General features: G+C 43.8%; 1 protein-coding gene and 1 pseudogene across 1 annotated transcript; both read left to right on the top strand.

Moving 5' to 3' along the window:
* The window catches only part of LOC119209259 (hydrocephalus-inducing protein homolog), a 43,547-nt pseudogene extending 32,797 nt beyond the window's left edge, over nucleotides 1–10,750 (top strand).
* On the top strand, nucleotides 10,433–12,302 carry LOC134105331 (hydrocephalus-inducing protein-like). Its single transcript, XM_062557934.1, has 3 exons — nucleotides 10,433–10,770; nucleotides 10,843–11,067; nucleotides 11,149–12,302. The coding sequence occupies exons 1-3, from the start codon at nucleotides 10,573–10,575 to the stop codon at nucleotides 11,263–11,265; spliced, it is 540 nt and encodes a 179-aa protein (XP_062413918.1). The 5' UTR covers nucleotides 10,433–10,572; the 3' UTR covers nucleotides 11,266–12,302.
* Nucleotides 12,303–19,449: the final 7,147 nt, after the last annotated feature.

Here is a 19,449-nt window from a genome sequence, read left to right as displayed (position 1 = left end):
TGGAAAAACGTTGCCTGGTCTGATGAGTCTCGATTTCTGCTGCGACATTCGGATGGTAGGGTCAGAATTTGGCGTCTACAACATGAAAGCATGGATCCATCCTGCCTTGTATCAACGGTTCAGGCTGGTGGTGGTGGTGTCATGGTGTGGGGAATATTTTCTTGGCACTCTTTGGGCCCCTTGGTACCAATTGAGCATCGTTGCAACGCCACAGCCTACCTGAGTATTGTTGCTGACCATGTCCATCCCTTTATGACCACAATGTACCCAACTTCTGATGGCCACTTTCAGCAGGATAATGCGCCATGTCATAAAGCTGGAATCATCTCAGACTGGTTTCTTGAACATGACAATGAGTTCGCTGTACTCAAATGGCCTCCACAATCACCAGATCTCAATCCAATAGAGCATCTTTGGGATGTGGTGGAACGGGAGATTCGCATCATGGATGTGCAGCCGACAAATCTGCGGCAACTGTGTGATGCCATCATGTCAATATGGACCAAACTCCCTGAGGAATGCTTCCAGCACCTTGTTGAATCTATGCCACGAAGAATTGAGGCAGTTCTGAAGGCAAAAGGGGGTCCAACCCGTTACTAGCATGGGGTACCTAATAAAGTGGCCGGTGAGTGTATATCGTAGGGACGTGGACCCGTCCTCATTGGGAAGAAGCTGCAGGAGTGCACAGAACCTTTTAACAATTTGCGTTTACCTTTATGAAGGTTTTACTAAATGGGATTTTAGTTGAACTCTAAAGTTACTGTACCGTAAATCCTCAAATAGTGGCCAGGGCTTTTATTTACATAGGCTGCACAGCGCACCGGCCTGAATTTGGGGCAGGCTTGTATTAGGGGCAGACCTTTATTTCTTACTTACCGGTATCTTCTGTTATAGAATTGTATTATTTAAATAAAATAATGGGCAAAATTGCAGTAGGCTAATATCTGTCACAAAGCAGAAGGAGACGAACAGGTGATGTACCAGAGGTTTTATTTCAAAACAGGAAGCTCAGTGATCGAGTTGCCGGCGAGTAGTCCGTTCGGAGTCCGGTGGGTATTTATCGGCGTTACTACGACGAGACCAGACAACTGGCAGAGTGAAGGTGTGTGGTTTATGAAGGGATAGGGTGATGCGGGATGATGACGTGCAGGTGGTGAGAACAGGTGATGGTGATTAGAATTCAGGGGATTGAGAACGAGTGGGCGGAGTGATGACATCTGGTGTTGATGACGGTGTCTCAGTTACAATATCATTCATTGCATATGCGTTCAGCACTTCCTGCAACCATTTACCGATAGGCTACCGTATGAAACCGGTTGACCTATAGCTAATCAACTTTCTCACTAACCATTTAGAAATGATTCAGTAATAAACCATAGTGCATGTCAGTCTTAAGATACATCCTTAATTGCAGATATTTTCCAATCAAGCAAGTCAAAAATTTCACTCGGCCAAAAAAAAAGTTTATCGCGTATAGCGCTTTATTTGCAGTGTCAACGTAACAATAAATATCTGGTCCTGTGAAAGGACAGCAATCACAGAACGAACAGGAGACAACCAAAATTAAACCAAATGGCCTGGACTTAGACTAGGCCTGTCATATTACGCAACTACCAAATTCATCAGCAACATCGGAAATGGGCATAGCCATTAAGCTACGGTCAAATGGAGCAAACAAACTCCCAACTAAATGGACCTTGCAAAATAGGTCTACATCTAAACATAATACTTAGGTCTACATCCGAAGCTCACCAGTAATGAGGCAACATTTGTACAGCTATTCGGCGTCCCCCTCAACATCCTCTTCCCCATCCTTATCATCAAGAACAACAAGTTCATTATTAAGCAGCTCCTCCTCGTCGTTCTCCTCATCCTGGGCTACTTGCGTGCGGTTCTCCTCCCCCCCGCTGCCGGAGCGCCAGCGCATCCCTACCAGCGGCGCATGGCTGTCCCGCTTGGAAACAATAACAAATTTGCCTAGTAGGCCTACGTGGTAAAATGTCTTTTTTTTTTATTGCCAACAGTCCATGAAATTAGCCAATAACATTAAACATAAGGAGAACATGTATTTATGAAATATTACTTTGACTTTTTTTTCTTTTTTTACCCCCGGCCTTTATTTGTCCGTATCGACCACGCCCCCGGCTACTATCTGAAGACTGGCCTCTAATTGAATCCTGTTCTTTATTTGAGGATTTATGGTATATGCTTTTCCCAGGACTCTCTTTGCCTATAGTAAGAAGGTCCCACAAATGGAAGACGGGCTCCAGAATACATAGGTGATCAAACCTGGATACTGAGTTTGGACCATTGCTCAGTGGCGAGACCAGAGACAGGTGAGAGGCAGAGCGATAGCTGGGAAGTGTGTAAGTATCAGTCTTTGCATTTAAATTCATACACTCGTGTTTGTTTGTGTAGATACAAAGAAAGGAGACATCCAGAAAACACAGAGCGACTAGTGATTCATAACATTTCAGGCGTGGAGGCTGAGGTCCAGTTCTATTTCCAGCATGATAGCCAGGCCACCACGTACCTGCTGGACCCGCCGACTATGACCCTCAAACCCGACCAGAAACAGGTATCATACAGATCTAACATCATCATGGGAAATACAACATTTTGAATATATTTGTTGTCCATTATTTGGATGCTTATAATATTACAACATGCATTAGTAAATGTAAATATCTGTCCTGCTAGGAGTTGACAGTGTGGGCGTACCCAACAAAACTGGGACAAATGACGGACAGCATTGTGTGCCATGTCAAGGACAATCCAGAACTTGTCAACGTCAAACTTTCCCGCCGGGGCGTTCGGCCGGAGCTGGAGCTGGAAAGAAACCATTGTCACTTTCAAAGGACATTGCTGAATAGGTACCAAAAACATGGAATAACATTTCAGAGAAAGTAAATTCTAGAGCATTTCTTCTTCAACAGCTTGACAAGGGATTTTCCTCAAACGCTAAGTGAGCCCCCTCTGAAAAAAAGTAGTGCGGTGAAGTCATAATACTGTGGATCAATTACAGTGACAACAGCAATTACCTTTTAAATTCCATTGTATACGTGATTCGGTCTTACCTTCTTCCTTCCTCTTCTGTAGGCGGGAGAGCAGCAGAATGACGCCGCATAACAAGACTGCTCTGCCGGTGTCTTGGAGACTGCGGGGCGTGGAGGATTTAGGTGATGAGTGTGCCACAGGATCAGGGCATTGTTTTACCCAACTCCTCTTACCAACTGAGCTTACACTTCAGGGCCAAGAGGCCACTCCACGTTAAGAAGATCTTATATCTGGAGGTGAAGTAAAACTATACCAAGTACACATGCAGAAATGAATAATACATGTAGCATACAGAATCTATGCAGATGGAGTTTCAGAAATAGCTGTCAAACTGGATATTTCACATACCACTTTGTATGTACAGTATACAGCATGTACTGTGTGTTTTGGTTCAGGTATCTGATGTGGGGATGATTCTAGGCATCGTGCAAAAAGAAAAAATACAGGTCACAGCTGGGGAGGTGTCAGTGTTTACTATCGGGATTCACTGATGAATGATGTTCATGTGGCAGATGGCTGTGTGAACTTTGGAACCATTAAAGTTTTGAAGAGGCCAAACTGTCTCTCAGGAGGAAGAACCTAGGGAAATATGAAATAGCCTATAAGTGAGTTTGAAATTCTACTTCTTTACTTTCAATGTATTAGTTTGGGTTTCACCTTACTGCAAGTGAACTACAGAGAAAAAAACAAAGTTGTTTCACTTGCATTCTTCTCTTTGCAAAAGGTTCACATTGCAGCGAACCGACCCAAGCCAGCCAAACCTGGAGGCCATTTTCACGGTGTCTCCCCAGAGTGGGACTCTAATGCCCCACGAGAAGCCCACAGCGGTGCAAATACTATGCAGACCCAACAGAGAAATCCTCATTAGAGAGCAACCTGTCCTGCGCTGCCTACAACGGCCTTAATGCTTGCAGTGGAGGTTCAGCTATGTGTTCATTATTTGTTCATTTTATGGCACACTCAAGTTAAAATGTGGGTTTCTTCTCTCGCAGGTGATTGAACCCAGCATTGGGAATGGTGGAGAACTCATAGCCACTATAGCAATTGAGGTTTCAGTCAAGTCGGTCTTCTCCAGGTAAAGACTTAAATTCATACTATCTCTTTTCTGTAATGTGCATTAGTATTTAAGGAACAGTAGTACAATCTATTCCAATTCAGATTGTGAATCTGTGTATCCTTTTTTTGACAATTGATGAATTGCTGATCAGGTACAAGATCATACTTGCATGTGACCTCAACTTTGGCCCACTGGTCTATGGCTTCAAGAAAAGCCAGAGCTTCACCATCCAGAACAATGGAGACTTTGAGACACGTTTCATCATCAGCCGCATGACCCCTAACCCTGCGCCACCGGGGAAGGCAGGGTAGGAGAACAGAACACACACATATACTTAAGCACAAGGGATGATACTCATTCATTAAAAAATTCAGTCATTAAAAAATTAGAAAATGCTAAAACACAAGTTTTGAAGTTGCACATGTTGAACCATCTTTGCTGCCACAAGTCACAAAATTCCATATTAAAATGTTCCTGATTCATGTGAACAAAAGTTACCGTATATAGCGTGATGGAGGTAGCTTCATAGTAAACGGTATCGGCAAAAACAATGCCCTGCAATACAAACTAATGGGATTGTGTTCAATAACATGTCTCTCATGTCAATGGACACATTGAAGATTTAAATCTGAAAATGAATAAACCTACTTGTGCATAAATCACAATCAAGGTCTCAACTGCTACTTGAAGTGATGTCAAGCTGAAGAAGTTATAACAGTGATATTTCTTCTGAAAACTCACTTTGCTTAAAGATGTTCAACCTAAATGAATATTTGTATCTCTGGGCACTGGTCTCAGGGGACCTGCTAGGAAGATGCCTCCAGAGACCCATTCAGAGAGATCTGCTGGTGCCAGTAGCAAAGTAAGACGTGAGTCCAACCTGAAGGACATGGCTATGACACAGGTGAGACTGCCAGTGCCAACGAGGCTGAGAAGCATGAGGCTGGCAAAACACAACAACACACCCTTTAATAGAAAGAAAAATAACCAAATTCAAAACATAGAAACCTGCCCTTAAAATCCATATTAAAATACCAGGAGAGTTCTTTGTCCACGGTGTGTAATACCTACATTTTAATTTGCACAACGGTATTCTCGTCTAATCCCCCCCCCCCTTTTCTCTCCAGAATTGCATCACGGTGGGGGTTTTCTCCGTGCAGTGGGAGCTTGCAGCCAGGCGCTCAGCAGGTGGTGACAGTGGACTGTGTGGCTGAGCAGCTGGGAGACTGGAACCAGTGTTTGCTCATTGACGTCAGTGAGCGTGATCCTTCAGACCGGCCGGACGGCATTCCGCACAGACTGCTGGCTGAAGTCTGCAAGCCAGGTGAGAGCAGTTTGATCTTGTCCGACGTGATCAACAAACCGGACTAGTTGTGTCTGACTCCAAAACCTCTCGCTTCAATGCTTCTCACTTGGCTCCACATTTGGAACAAACATCTACTCAGACACAAGGATGAACTCAAAAGAATTTATTGTCACAAAAACATTTTTGGCCATCATTGGGGGCTTCAAAAGCCTATTACTGCAATTTCACACAAACATCTAATCAGATCAAATTATTACCTAAAGCATTAGACATGTCAACCATCTTTGAGGAACACCATTTGTGCCACAACAGCAGTCAGCTCTCCTCTGAGCAGTTTTGCAATGCTGAACGCATTTACATCCGGGACGAGAACACGTTCATTTTCAACAAAGTCCTGGTGGGGCAAACAGCCCAGGCCCCCTTCAAAATAACCAACAACAGCAAGGTGCCCTGTGTGCTCAGCTTGGCAATTAAGTACATTGGCTCTAAGGTAAGGCAGGTAAAGGGTACACGGATGAATGCGTACAGGACCATTTCCTATCGTGCTACACGCAGCTGATCCTGCGATTTCTTACAGACTTCTCGAATTGCGGATGTTTTTAATTTGTCTGCTGCAACGCTGAGCATCCCCAGGCAGTCACACTTATTCGCTGTGGTCACCTTCACACCCCAGACGATGTTGTGCTACAACGCTGTGTTTGAGGCCACAATGGAGGTAACCAGCAGGTACGAGTTGGTGACTGAGTAAGCACTGCTCTCTTTGACGTTGATTGGTCCCATTTATTTCTACTACCAAGTGTAGTAACAGAACAGCATCAGCACTTTATTTTCCTTGCTGACCGCTGTGCATCTCCTCTTCTCTCTGTCTCATCCAGAATGACACCCACATTCAAGAGTAAGGTGCTGGAGTTCAACCTCAGGGGCGAGGGCAGTCTGCCCAGTGTATGTGTGGTGCGTCCCGCTCTGAGGAACAGCAGAGGACGCCAAATGCTTCAGTTCAGACGTGTGTTGGTAGGGCGTCGCAAAACACGGCCTCTGGTGCTGCTAAATGACGGCAATGTTCCTGCTCAGGTAGGAAGGGACCTATTTATCCTTGTGTTTATTATAGATCTAGAAGATGCATTTTTCATATAGTAACTCACATCCACTCTAACAAAATACCCAAAACACAATGCTGCACAAAAAGGTGCTTTGTGGGTTGTTGATATGTTGGATTAACATGGAGTGTTCACCCTCAAAGCGGCACCTGGCAACACAAGCAGCTCCATCCACTCCACGCAGATCGAGGCCTCCAATGACTCAGGTACAAACTGGAGCTGTAAGACTTCACTTAAACAATCAGTAGCTTGTAATTTTCCCCGTGGAATTTGTTATGGAGCCCCCACGTCTGGACAACTCACGACACAGATAAAGGGGTAAATCAATAAATTGTGTTTTTTAAAGATAGGTTAAGCTAAGTTTATTTATGACTCCTAATAGCTTTTATTGCATAAAACAAAAAAAAACACTTTTTAATTTAAAGCATTCCATTGTGGGCTTGATTAATTCAGTTATGAGTTACGAGGCTTCTATGCTGCAAACTCCATATTTGCAGCTCCTGCACACAAACATAAGAGCTTTGAAGGCTCTTTCTCCACAATTTTAATGAAAATGTATCAACAAATATTCATTCATTCATTCATTCATAAATAAAGATGTACTGTGATACTGTTGTTTTGGACTACAAGTCAATGTTTGTTTGAACTCATCGTCGGCTCTGCTCCTCTGCACAAGACAGCTTTGGCCATATTTCTTTTTGAACACACGACTCTTTCACTCTTCCACAGGGCATCAGCCGGTGCAACGAGTCATGCTGAGCCTGAATGTTCACCAGCAGGTGGAGTTTGAGGTCAGCTTCTGCTCTGACAAGCCTTTGAGTGTCAAGGCTAAGCTCTCACTGCAGGTAGAGGACAACCAGTACGGAAACACCATGGGCCAGTTGTTCAAAGGTAAATTTGGTTATCGGATTGGATCAAATCTTGAAAATTAGTTGTTCAAAAGAGAAAGAAGGAATCTGAAATCAGATTAGATCAGGGAATCCAATCCTAGTTTTAATCTGGATCAAACCTTCAGTTTGTGTTGTTCAAAACTTGTCAGTGGGATTTGGATAACTTTGATCCAAAAAAACAGGATCCCAACAGGGGGTAGGATTTCAAGGTGGATTTCAGGAAGAAAATGTAGTAAAACTTACATTTGTATCATTTAGTGTATATACTTTTATTTATATTTTGCACTTGACTTGTGTAACCGTTGTAACAGTGATAAAGTAGACATAGGCTAACAATTAAGCTATTCAGTATAGTAAAGTAAAAATAAAATAAAAATTATCGTGTCCCCATGAAATAATCCCCCAAACAGATTTCAATAAACAAAAATAATATATTCATTTTTCGGTCATTCATCACCGTATATTAATTTCAAAGAAACAATCATCAGAGATGAGCCTGTCAAAAATAATGTCTAACAATTGCATCCCTTACTATACGGCCAGTCAGTCCCTGATTCTGACAGACCACCAGAGGTTGCTCTGGTTCTTCAACAGGCTCAGGTGCATCACAAACATCATCACAGAGAGGGACATTGCGCCTGGTAGCGATGTTGTGCAGGACGATACACGCAAGTATTATGTTGCATGCTCCCTGTGGTTCTACTCGCAAGTAGTTAAGGCATGCAAAGCGTCTCTTCAGAACTCCATTTAAACGCTCAATTGCACATCTTGTTTTGCAATGAGCAGTGTTGAAGCGTTCCTGCGCAGGTGTGGTTGCTGCAAGAAAAGGAGTCATCAGCCATGGTAGGAGTGGATAGGCACTGTCTCCTAATATTATGCCATCCGGTCGTTCGGTTTGGAGCTCTCTGTATAAAGCACTCTCTCTCAGGATGCGTGCATCATGAACAGACCCAGGCCACGTCACGACACAGTTTGTGATGATGAGGTCAGCATCGCCCACAAGTTGGATGTTGATGCTGCGCCTCCCCTTTCGGTTGATGTACTCCCAATCCCTCTCATGAGGTGCTTGGATATGCACATGAGTGCAGTCAATAACCCCAATAGTATTGGGCATATTCCCCAAAAGAAAAAAACTTGTGCTTGGTCTGGGCAATCTGGACATCGTTTTGGAAGTGAAACAAACTGATTGACCAGGCTGGCCAATGCAATTGACACAGCTTTCACTACATCACTCACAGTTGATTTGTCCACTCCTATATTGTCACCAACCACTTGGTAGAAAGTCCCAGATGCATAGAAGCGCAGAGCAATGAGGACCTGTTCTTCCACAGACAGACTGTGGCTCCTTCGGGTTCTCCGTTGAAGTTTTGGCCTGAAAAGGTCTGCAATGTACTTAATATCAGCATTCCCAAAGCGAAAGCGAGCATACAGTTCTTCAGTGGTGTATTGCTCCAGTGGTTGTGCACGCTCAACATACACCCTTTGACGGTATCCTCTTCCACCAACACGGTGGTAGCGATGGACAATACCTGCCATGTCAGTGTCTCTCTCTAAGTCCTCTGAGAAAGGCTGAATATAAGATGGCTGTCAAATACCCACACACCGATTGGCTGACGTGCTGTGGCTTGTGTTCAATTAAATCAATCATGCCCAAGGCCTACAAATACTATGTTCACTACAACAGAAGCGGTGAAACCATGGACTCAAAAGGACCTAATTTCACTGTTGCAGAAACCCATGCACTGCTGGAGGGTGTTAAGTGCCATTATGCCTCAATAGTAGGAAGCTCTGTTGCAGGTGGAATGGTGACTAACAAAAGGAAGAAAGACATTTGGGTTGATATCACCCAGAATGTAAATGCAATGGGGTCTGGCCAGAAGAGGACCTTGGAGCAAGTGAAATTTAGATGGAAGAATCTGAGGGCCAGAGCAACGAAGGACCTTGCTGAGGCAAAAAACACCCGAACAGGCAACAAACCCTTTAAGAAAGGTGAATACACAGATGTGGTTCTGGACATTATTGGAGGTGAGAACTCTAAAGCTCTGCATGGGATTCATGGTGTTGTAGGGGATGGTGAGCCTACAATTGTAGAGGAAAGTGAGCCAGTTCTTCCTAATGCAGAGGAAACATTCCTTCTGGATCTCAGCCCTATTATTGAAGAACAACCTGGATCCTCACTGGTAGAGCCAGCAGTCACAGGAGCTCAGAAAAGAGGCTTGAAGCATCCTTTGCCGAATAATAATGATGATGCCTATGAATCACTTCTTAAACGAGAAACTGAAAGAGCAGAAGCACAGATACTCCTGGCAGAGGAACAAATCAAGCTGACCAAACCAAAGCGAAACTTCAGATCCGCCTCCTAAAAGCAGGGCTTGGAAATGCTGGTCTCTCCTCCTCAGATGAAGAAGAACCCTGAACATTCTTTATTTCGTTAACAATTGGATATTTAGCCATTTTATTTTTTAAAGATGTTTTCAAAATATCCACTATGTATTTGTTAATGTATATTTGTTTTTTATTTTTTTGTGGTGCAGATGAGGGGTCATAAAAGTAATTATTTTATATAATTATTATTTAATATTTAAAAATGTAATTAAAGTTAAATTATGAATGGAAGTGGATGTTTATGTTATTTTTGTGTTTTGGCTGAAAATAAACACTTACAGTGACCCTATGTTGGCTCTTACTTCTACCTCTTCTTTACATAGCCCACATTGTGATATGTTGTCCCATTTAGAGCACTGTAATCCGGATTTGGTAATCTTGAAAACTGTGTATCTGGATCAGAGTGATCCAGTCCAATGTTGCTTTGAAAAACCGGCATAAAAGTAAGATGGATTACCTGATCCTGGATAGGAAAAAAGGGGATTTCCAAATGCGGATAATTTTGATCCAGATTAAATGTTTTGAACAACTGGCCCCACATTACATGGGACCGGAGAAGCTCACCGGGAAATTGTCTCTCTTGACAACATCAGGCGGTCATTACAGGAAATAGATCAGGAAAATGGAGATGGAGGTAAGAGAAGACAGGGCGGCAGAAAGCCCATCATGTGATTAGACTGGAAAGAGCCATGTGTGAAGCAGGTTCAATAATCAACCAGTGTAGCAGTTGTTTTATTGATTCTGAACAGGCAAATGCTGTAAGCTTTGGGATTTATTAATATGTCAACTGGTTTCTTACTCAGGAATTTTACTCAAGTCTATTTCTGTCTGACAGGTTATTACGAGGTGCTGAATTTTGGCGACTGCCATGTAAATTGTTCCTATCAAGAGAATTTCACAATGACAAACCACAGCAGCAGCCAGGTAGTGAGGTTTGAGTGGCCTCCTGTTGGATCCCATGTCTCCTTTTCACCACAGGTAAAATATTTGAGGAAGGAATACAGGTGTGGGAGTTTAAAAAAATCCCAAATAACCTCTCTTTTCTTCCAGGTTGGGCACCTTCATGCCGGTTGTTCCAAGGAAGTGACTGTGACCTTTGCCTCCAATCAGCCAGTGACTCTTACCAGCCAGCCGATCAGATGCAAACTTAGTCAGGTGAATTTCCAGCAGCCACTCGAGCAGGTGGCCGACTGGGACGACCGGAGGAGGACATTGCAGTGGCAGAGTTCTCCCAAACAGGCCTCAGGAGCACCACAGCAGCACAAGAAGAAGAAGGTAAACATGACGACAGTGAAAGCGATGTTAAACAGAGAATCACAAGGTCAGGATTTTTGTTGAGCACACGTTTGCACGCAGGTGATGAAGACGGATCCTGAACCCTGCTGCTCTGTTGACTATGTGAAGTTCAGCTGCAGCAACGACACCATCCACTTCAAAGACAGCATGCTTTACCAAACCAGGCTCCACCAGTAAGTCTACCACCCTGCATAGGCTTTTTCATGAAAGGAATCAGGGCAACGAGGTAGACCTCATGTTTGTTTCTGTGTGTGTGTGTGTGTGTGTGTGTGTGGAGGGGGTATGCCTAGACGACATATTTTGTGCAAATGTGTAAAATGTGTGTTTCCTGTTCTAATTGCAACAGTAACTGGATTCTGTTAAGTGTGTTTTTCTAATGTAATTTTCTCACTCATGTTAAAATAAAAATATAACTGCAGAATTTTTTGGTGGGGGGCTCAAAGGGGGTCTCGCCATGGGTGCCATTCAATGCAGAACCGCCCCTGCACACAATCACACAAGCAACATGCAACACCACTAATACAACTGATGTTCCTTTCCACAATATATGTTCATACTAATTCTCCCCTCTGATTTCACTGTCTTTATTGTTTATCGTTGGAGATTGTGCTCCCCCCTCCTGTAGTCCAGACATTGGTCGTGGTGGTGAAGAAGGGAGTTGATGAAAATGAAAACGAAGGATGATGCATGATAGCTGGCTGGAAGTGCCTTGGGGGGAGGAGGTTCGCGTCCGGTTTTGCGCTGAAATGACACCTGACAGCAACAACGGAGAGAAGCCCTTTAAAGGTTTGACAGCAACAATATGATTGGTTTAGAGACACAGCACCGCCTCTGGTTGGTTATCTACACCTAGATGCTGGAAATCTCAGCTGATAGTATAATGCCATGAATTACGCATGGCATAAAGGGAGTCTTCCTTCCTTGAACTACCGCTTAAGCTCCATAACCAGAAAGCGTCATATTCCATGTCTCCATCAAGGCAAATTGGTGCATCCAAATGTTATTTGAAATGCGTAAATTATGTAAATTCTTTCTAATCATCCAAAATAACGATACGTGCAATGCCATGAGTGGGGAACGCGCTGTGCATTGAGTGGAACGAATTTGACAGTCACTCACTGGCACATTTTTTTTCCCCAGTCCGTCCCTGGTGCACATCCTACTATGATGAAGTTAAAATGTGTAACACGCACCGCGCAAGGGCATGTAACGGGTCACCCAGCTGTAATGATTTTGCTATTGGCCAGTTTCTGACTTTTCAGAAAAACGCAAGGACACGCACACGCATGCGTGCCGTTTCACCCCTTCTTGCGTGCGTCGTCAATTTTTCTAGACTAGGGACAAAAGCTTCGCAAGCCTCACGCAGCCTGCAAGGCTGTGGTTGGTGTAATGGCAAAAATATATGTAACCATGCCACCTGTAACTGAACTGAGGTATAAGAACCGCCTGGCCCTGATGTGAAGGGGGAAGGTTCTTGGTATTCTACTGAGCACGTAGCTGCTGTGACCTTTCTTCCCTTGAAAGGAAATAAACGGAGAAAGAAATATTTGACCCAGAGCCTTTATTCTTATTTAACGATTGTCTGTGAAAAAACCTGCGCCACAATGCACTGTGCAGGCTCGTGGTGTAATGGTGTGGGGGATGTTTTCTTGGCACACTTTACATACTTTTAAATGCCACGGACTCCCTGAGCCTTGTTTCTGGCCATGTCCATCCCTTTATGGCCACCATGTACCCATTCTCTGATGGCTACTTCCAGCAGGAGAATGCACCATGTCACAAAGCTCGAATCATTTCAAATTGTTTTTTTGAACATGCCAATGAGTTCACTGTACTAAAATTCCCCCCACAGTCACCAGATCGCAACCCAATAGAGCATCTTTGGGTATGTGGTGGAACGGGAGCTTCGTGCCCTGGATGTGCATCCCACAAATCTCCATCAACTGCAAGATGCTGTCCCATCAATATGGGCCAACATTTTCAGCACCTTGTTGAATCAATGCCGTAGACGTAGAATTAAGGCAATAAGTTCTATTTACATTGCAATGATTAAAATGGGTAATTTGCAGACAATATCTCAGGCAGTCGCATTATGTCATCAGGAAAATAACTATTTAATTCCGTGAATACTGTGCAACGTATCAGCTATCGTCCCTAACAGTGGCAGACCCCTGCAGCAGCACCTGCTGCTTTGTCTGGCTTCAACGTTATTCTTTACCGACGGGTTACAGAACCGTTGGGCTTACCCGGTATATACAAACCGGGAGGAAAGACTCATCGGCGTGTATGAAAATACAGGCGTCTAAAAGCCTTCTCAGCTCTCCGTTGTTACGTGAATAAACCGGACAACTAACTAACGTTAGCATAGCGATTACACACATTGTGAAATTAAAAAGATGACAAAGGACAATTTCAGCTAAGCGATAGTAGCGACAACAGCGCAACTTGTGCGAGACGGCGATATTAGGAACGGAAATGACGTCGTGTATGTGACGTGTGTATGACGTGTTACCTCTCCATGGCAACGCCTCTGATATCGTCAGCGTGTCACGAGTCACATTACAGCTTTCATATCGAATTCCATTTGTCTGGCAGTCGACATAGTTTGGAGCTGAGGAAGGAACCACAGATAGATACAAACATCACATCATTTGTTTATAAAAAGCTTTAAAAATGTATCGGAATGTTAATAGTGAGCTCAGTAAAGCCCGAAAACATGCCGCTGAACAGGAGTTGCGTATATCTCAGCTAACTGAGGACTTAGATTGCTCCAGAAAACAACAGCAAATTGATCAAAAAAGCTGGAAGTGTGAGAGAAAACAATTTCAGTTGAATTATTCATTCTCCTTGGAAAAACCCACAGAGTTTGAGAACAAATACATAGTGGAAAATTCGCTCCGGTTGCAGAGGGAAGACGAATTGAAGGCGCTCAAGGACACAACTGCGAAGAAGGCCAACAATGACTTGGAAGAATTTAGAGCACAGTTAGACGAGTTGGAAAAATATAAATCTTTTGCTGTCAAAAAATTGGAACAACAGAGCCGGAAGATCAATAGAATGCAAATAGACGCCACTCAATTAAATGATGCATTGAGCAGTGCGAAAAAACAACTTGCTAAAAATGAAAAGGTGGATAATAAGCTGACCTCTGTAAAGGACCAATTGCGTGTAGAAAAAACTAAATGTGAAAAAATAACAAAGGAACTCTTAAACAGATCCACAAAAGGGGAAGCTGATGAGAGACAAATAAATGAACTGACTGAAATGTACAATGGCATGAAATGTCTAAATGCCAACTATTTAACGTTGATTAAGAAGCTTCAGGTAGAAGTGAGTAGCCGGCAAGAAGATCTGGCAAAGAAGACAACGGAATTAGAAAATCATGAAAACGAGGCGACGAAGCCGGCAGACCACATTGACCAGATGTTAAAAACTAAGGTGAAAATGCTCACCGAGGACAAGAAAACCAAAGAACAGGAGATTGGGAATCTCACGTGTTTGCTTGCTGATTTGGAGAAAGGGCATGAACTGGAAACGATCCATAATGAGTCCATAATAAAAGAGAGAGAGAGAAATATTGGCCAGCAAAACTTGTTCAAGGCTGAGGAGGAACTCGTTCAAAACCGCAAAGAATATCTGCAGAGAGAAGAAAGTCTGCAGGAGAAGGTCATAACCTTGAATTTTGAGGCTGAAAATAGGAATAAAGAGCTTACCAAGGCTAACCTGGCTTGCAATGACTTGAAAGAAATGCTGGAAAAAAAAACCTTGCAGCTTGCAGAAGCAAAGAAAATGTATGAGGACGTATCCCAGGTCCACTTGCTGGCAGTAGCCAAACTGAACGAGGTCCCGGCTAAAATCGCAATGTTAGAAAAAAAGATTTTGCACTTAGAAAATGAAAAAGAACAACTAAAAGTTGATGACGCCATACTGAAGTTCCAGGAGGACAACAGACAACTAAAAAAACAGTTGCAGGGAACACAGGGACAAATCCTGGCGCTCGAGTCTCAATACAAGACAGTGAGCAATGAGAACGAGGAGATGAAAATGGTCCTGAGGAAGATCGAGTGTGTATATGAAGAAAAGCGTCTTCACTTGCCTCCAATTTCCACAAGCAATCAGCGCCGCACTGAAGACGAATCCAAGGACGAGCGCAGGAAGCAGTATGGCCCCAAACCCATCAAGTGTTTGCCACCCAATTCCAAAATGGCCCAGTCATCCACTCAGGACCAAGTGACTAGAACCCCCAAACTTGCACATTTGTCCCCAACTGAAGACCAATCCAAGGTTGCTTGCAGACCTGTGTCAAGGCAAACTCGCTTCCCACTCAATACAAAGTCTAAGCATGGATGTGAAAAGGATCTGAAGAACCTCCTCGTTCCAGTCATCTCCAAAGCCACGCAATGCACACCCCGACCCGGGCCACCACCAGCCCCAGCGTCACCCCGACCCAGGCCACCACCAGCCACATGCCAAGCCCCAGCGTCACCCCGACCCAGGCCACCAACAGCCACATGCCAAGCCCCAGCATCACCCCGACCCAGGCTGCCACCAGCCACATGCCTAGTCCCAGCGTCACCCCGACCCAGGCCACCACCAGCCCCAGCATCACCCCGACCCAGGCCACCACCAGCCACATGCCAAGCCCCAGCGTCACGCCGACCCAGGCCACCACCAGCCCCAGCGTCACCCCGACCCAGGCCACCAACAGCCACATGGCAAGTCCCATCGTCACCCCGACCCAGGCCACCCGCACGGTCTTAAATTAGCCATTCCCAAGGAAGAGCAAGGTGGCTCGGGTTGGGTTCTGGGTTCACATACATGAGCCTCATTGAGTGGCTCTGCATGTTCTCCGCACGGCATGGCCGTTAGGATTTTCTCCGGGTGCTCCGGTTTCTTTGAAAAGCCTTAAGACACACAGTGTCAATAATAGGCAAACTGTGGCTCACAAGAACAAGCAGAGGCCTTCTTCCCAATTTCCACAATGCCGCAGCCAAACACTAAGGACCATTCCAAGGTTGTGTGCAGGACTGTCAAAGCACAATTACTTTCCACCCACTGTAAAGTCAGATGGTTGGTATGAGAAGGAGCTGACATCAACCCCATTATCCCATCTACAAAGTCCGGTGACGTGTAGATAAATTAAGGCCATCCCACACAAAACCCCCACACCATTAAATTTGCCATTCCCAAGAAACTGTACAGTGGCTCAGTTGGGTTCTGGGTTCACATTCATGAGCCTCATTGAGTGGCTTTGCATGTTCTTGTGCATGGCTGGTGCGTTATGATTTTCTCCGGGTACTCCGGTTTCATTGAAATCCTTAAGACACACAGTGTCAATAATAGGCAAACTGTGGCTCACAACAACAAGCAGAGGCCTTCTCCCCAATTTCCACAATGCCGCAGCCACACATTAAGAACCATTCCAAGGTTGCTTGCAGGCCTGTGTCAAGGCAAACTCGCTTCCCACTCAATGCAAAGTCTAAGCATGGATGTGAAAAGGATCTGAAGAACCTCCCCGTTCCACTCTTCTCCAAAGCCACGCGATGCACACCCCGACCCAGGCCACCACCAGCCTCAGCGTCACCCCGACCCAGGCCACCGCCAGCCACATGCCAAGCCCCAACGTCACCCCGACCCAGACCACCACCAGCCACATGCCAAGCCCCAGCGTCATCCCGACCCAGGCCACCACCAGCCACATGCCGAGCCCCATCGTCACCCTGACCCAGGCCACCACCAGCCACATGCCAAGCCCCAGCGTCACCCTGACCCAGGCCACCCGCACGTTACATTACATTACATGTCATTTAGCTGACGCTTTATCCAAAGCGACGTACAATAAGTGCATTTCCACATAGATACAAACTCAGAAGAACAAGTAACAAGAAAGTACATGTTTCATCAAATAAGCAGTTACAAAACATGTTATAGAAAAGTGCCATTATAAGTACAATTTAAGTGCTATCATTTGTTAGTGCTACGGTTTGCTAGTGTTTTAGTCAAGGTAGAGTCTAAAAAGGTGTGTCTTGAGTTTTCGACGGAAGATGTAGAGGCTCTCTGCAGTCCTGATCTCATCGGAGAGCTCATTCCACCATGTGGGAGCCAGGACAGCAAAGAGTCGAGATCTCGTTGAGTGCTTTTCTCTCAGTGAGGGAGGAACAAGCCGCTTGGCAGATGCAGATCGGAGTGTTCGGGTTGGGATGTAGGGTTTCACCATGTCCCGGATGTAGACTGGTCCCGATCCATTCCCAGCATGGTATGTCAGTACCAATGTTTTGAACTGGATGCAGGCAGCCACTGGTAACCAATGAAGTGCACGGAGAACCCACATGGAAAGAACCTATATGTGGATATATGCACATATATGAAACCTATATGCAGTATATATGTACATATATATACATATATACTGCATATATGTACATATATACTGCATATATGCGTATATATGCTACATATAGGCGACCTATATGTGGCATATATGCGCATATATGCCACATATATGACAATATATGACAATATATATGTTGCATATATGCCACATAAAGGCTAAATTGTGGTGCTTATATGTGCATATACAGACCATATATGTATATGTTCCGGATACACAGAGTTGTATCCATCAGATAGATAATAATCGATAGATAGATAACACGTGTGCATTTATCTATATCTATATCTCTCTATCTATATCTATATAGATAGATAGATAGATAGATAGATAGATAGATAGATAGATAGATAGATAGATAGATAGATAGATAGATAGATAGATAGATAGATAGATAGATGTTCATACACAGGTATATATTTGACATTGTTGTGCTAAACAGCCACTGCGTAAAGCGCTGCTTTCAGTACTCGGGAAGGGGACAGCTGACAGAGACCCTCGTCCATTTCCGTAGCTAATAGTGAGAGACAGACAGACAGACAGACAGAGTGACGGTTATCCACGTAGGCTAGCTGGCTAAATACAAGAGCAGCAGTAGCTTCGTACAACTTGTTTGCGCTTGCTGACATAACTTGTCAGCCACCGCAAAGCTAGCGCGATAGTAGCGCTAGCCGACGAAAGCTAGCTGCCGGTAGCGTCAGCTGACTAGATACAGAGTCATTTGTTTATGTGTGACGTAGCGGCTGCTTGTGTGTGCGGGGCTCTGGTTGCTATGGGGAGAGTTGCAGCAGAGTGGAAGCGACAGACTGATTAGAACTGTCCTAAACAGAGCGCTCTAACAAAAGCAGACGTCACACGTTGCCGGCTACAAATAATCAGAGTTAATGCTGAAACACGCGAGGAGTAAATTATCATTTGTGGGCAAAAATTAAAGGCTTTTTAACATCCACACAGTAATCAAATAATAGCACTATCCGTGGCTACACGGGGATTTTGAAGACTTTAAAAGAAAAGTCGAGAATTGTGACAAACATTTATTGATTGAAAATTGAATCAGTAATCAGGGATCAAAACATGTATTGATTGGACATTGAACACAGACTGCACGATTACATGGATTTGTCATAACTGATTGAATTGATTAAACTGATTATACATCCATTTTACAAAAAGTTAACATAGAACAACACAGCAATTTTTAAATGATTTTCAGCTTTTTCTATTCTTTCAGCAATGTTGAGAAAGAATTTCAGCTTTTATTATTTCTGTGATTTCAAATTCATAGAAAATTCTCCCATTTCAGTTTTTTTGCAATTGTTTCAAGTTGATTTCAGCTTTTCTCATTTCTGTATTTTCAGCAATTTTCAAATGTATTTTAGCTTTTTCTATTCGTTCAGCAATGTTTAGAATAATTTCAGCTTGTTTCATTTCTGTACTTTAAGCAACTTTTTGAAATTAATTTCAGCTTTCTGCATTCCAACGCATTTTCTGCAGGAAATGCATTTTCTAGTTCACTTATGGCATGGGGTACCACAAAAGGTTTCACCTGCCCTTCATGTCCATCTTACATTTACACTTATTGGCAGGCACAGCTCACAAGAGCAATTTGAGACTCAATACTGGACCAATTTCAGAAAACACCATTAGTCAATAATACAGAAAAAGAATGGTTTTGATATCAGGTTTAAATGTAGGCTAAGAACCTTTCAGATCAATAAGAGGAATCATTACACTTTTGTGCCTTTGTATACCAGGAATCTGGAAGTATTACCAAAGTGTGTCAGACATACAATGAATTTGACTTAGGGGTTAGTGCATGACAGCAGACAGTTTGACTATGGACAACAAGACAACATAGTGCAGGAATAAGATAACAATAAAATCAAATACAATGCTATGGGTTAGTTAAGTTACAAATAAAAAATAAAAATGAAGTGCAGCAGTCAACCGAAAGGGGGGGGGGGGGCGGG

This window comes from Pungitius pungitius, chromosome 15 (assembly GCF_949316345.1).
Source record: "Pungitius pungitius chromosome 15, fPunPun2.1, whole genome shotgun sequence".
Lineage (NCBI taxonomy): Eukaryota > Metazoa > Chordata > Actinopteri > Perciformes > Gasterosteidae > Pungitius > Pungitius pungitius.
The sequence above is the reverse complement of the archived record's forward strand: the minus strand, read 5'-3'. Positions and strand labels throughout refer to the sequence as shown.

Excerpts from the sequence above, each read along its gene's own strand:
- LOC134105331 (XM_062557934.1), top strand. The coding sequence starts at position 10,573 with ATGTCAACTGGTTTCTTACTCAGGAATTTTACTCAAGTCTATTTCTGT. Across the intron at positions 10,771-10,842 it reads ATGTCTCCTTTTCACCACAG|GTTGGGCACCTTCATGCCGG; the intron begins GTAAAATATTTG and ends CTTTTCTTCCAG. Across the intron at positions 11,068-11,148 it reads AGCAGCACAAGAAGAAGAAG|GTGATGAAGACGGATCCTGA; the intron begins GTAAACATGACG and ends GTTTGCACGCAG.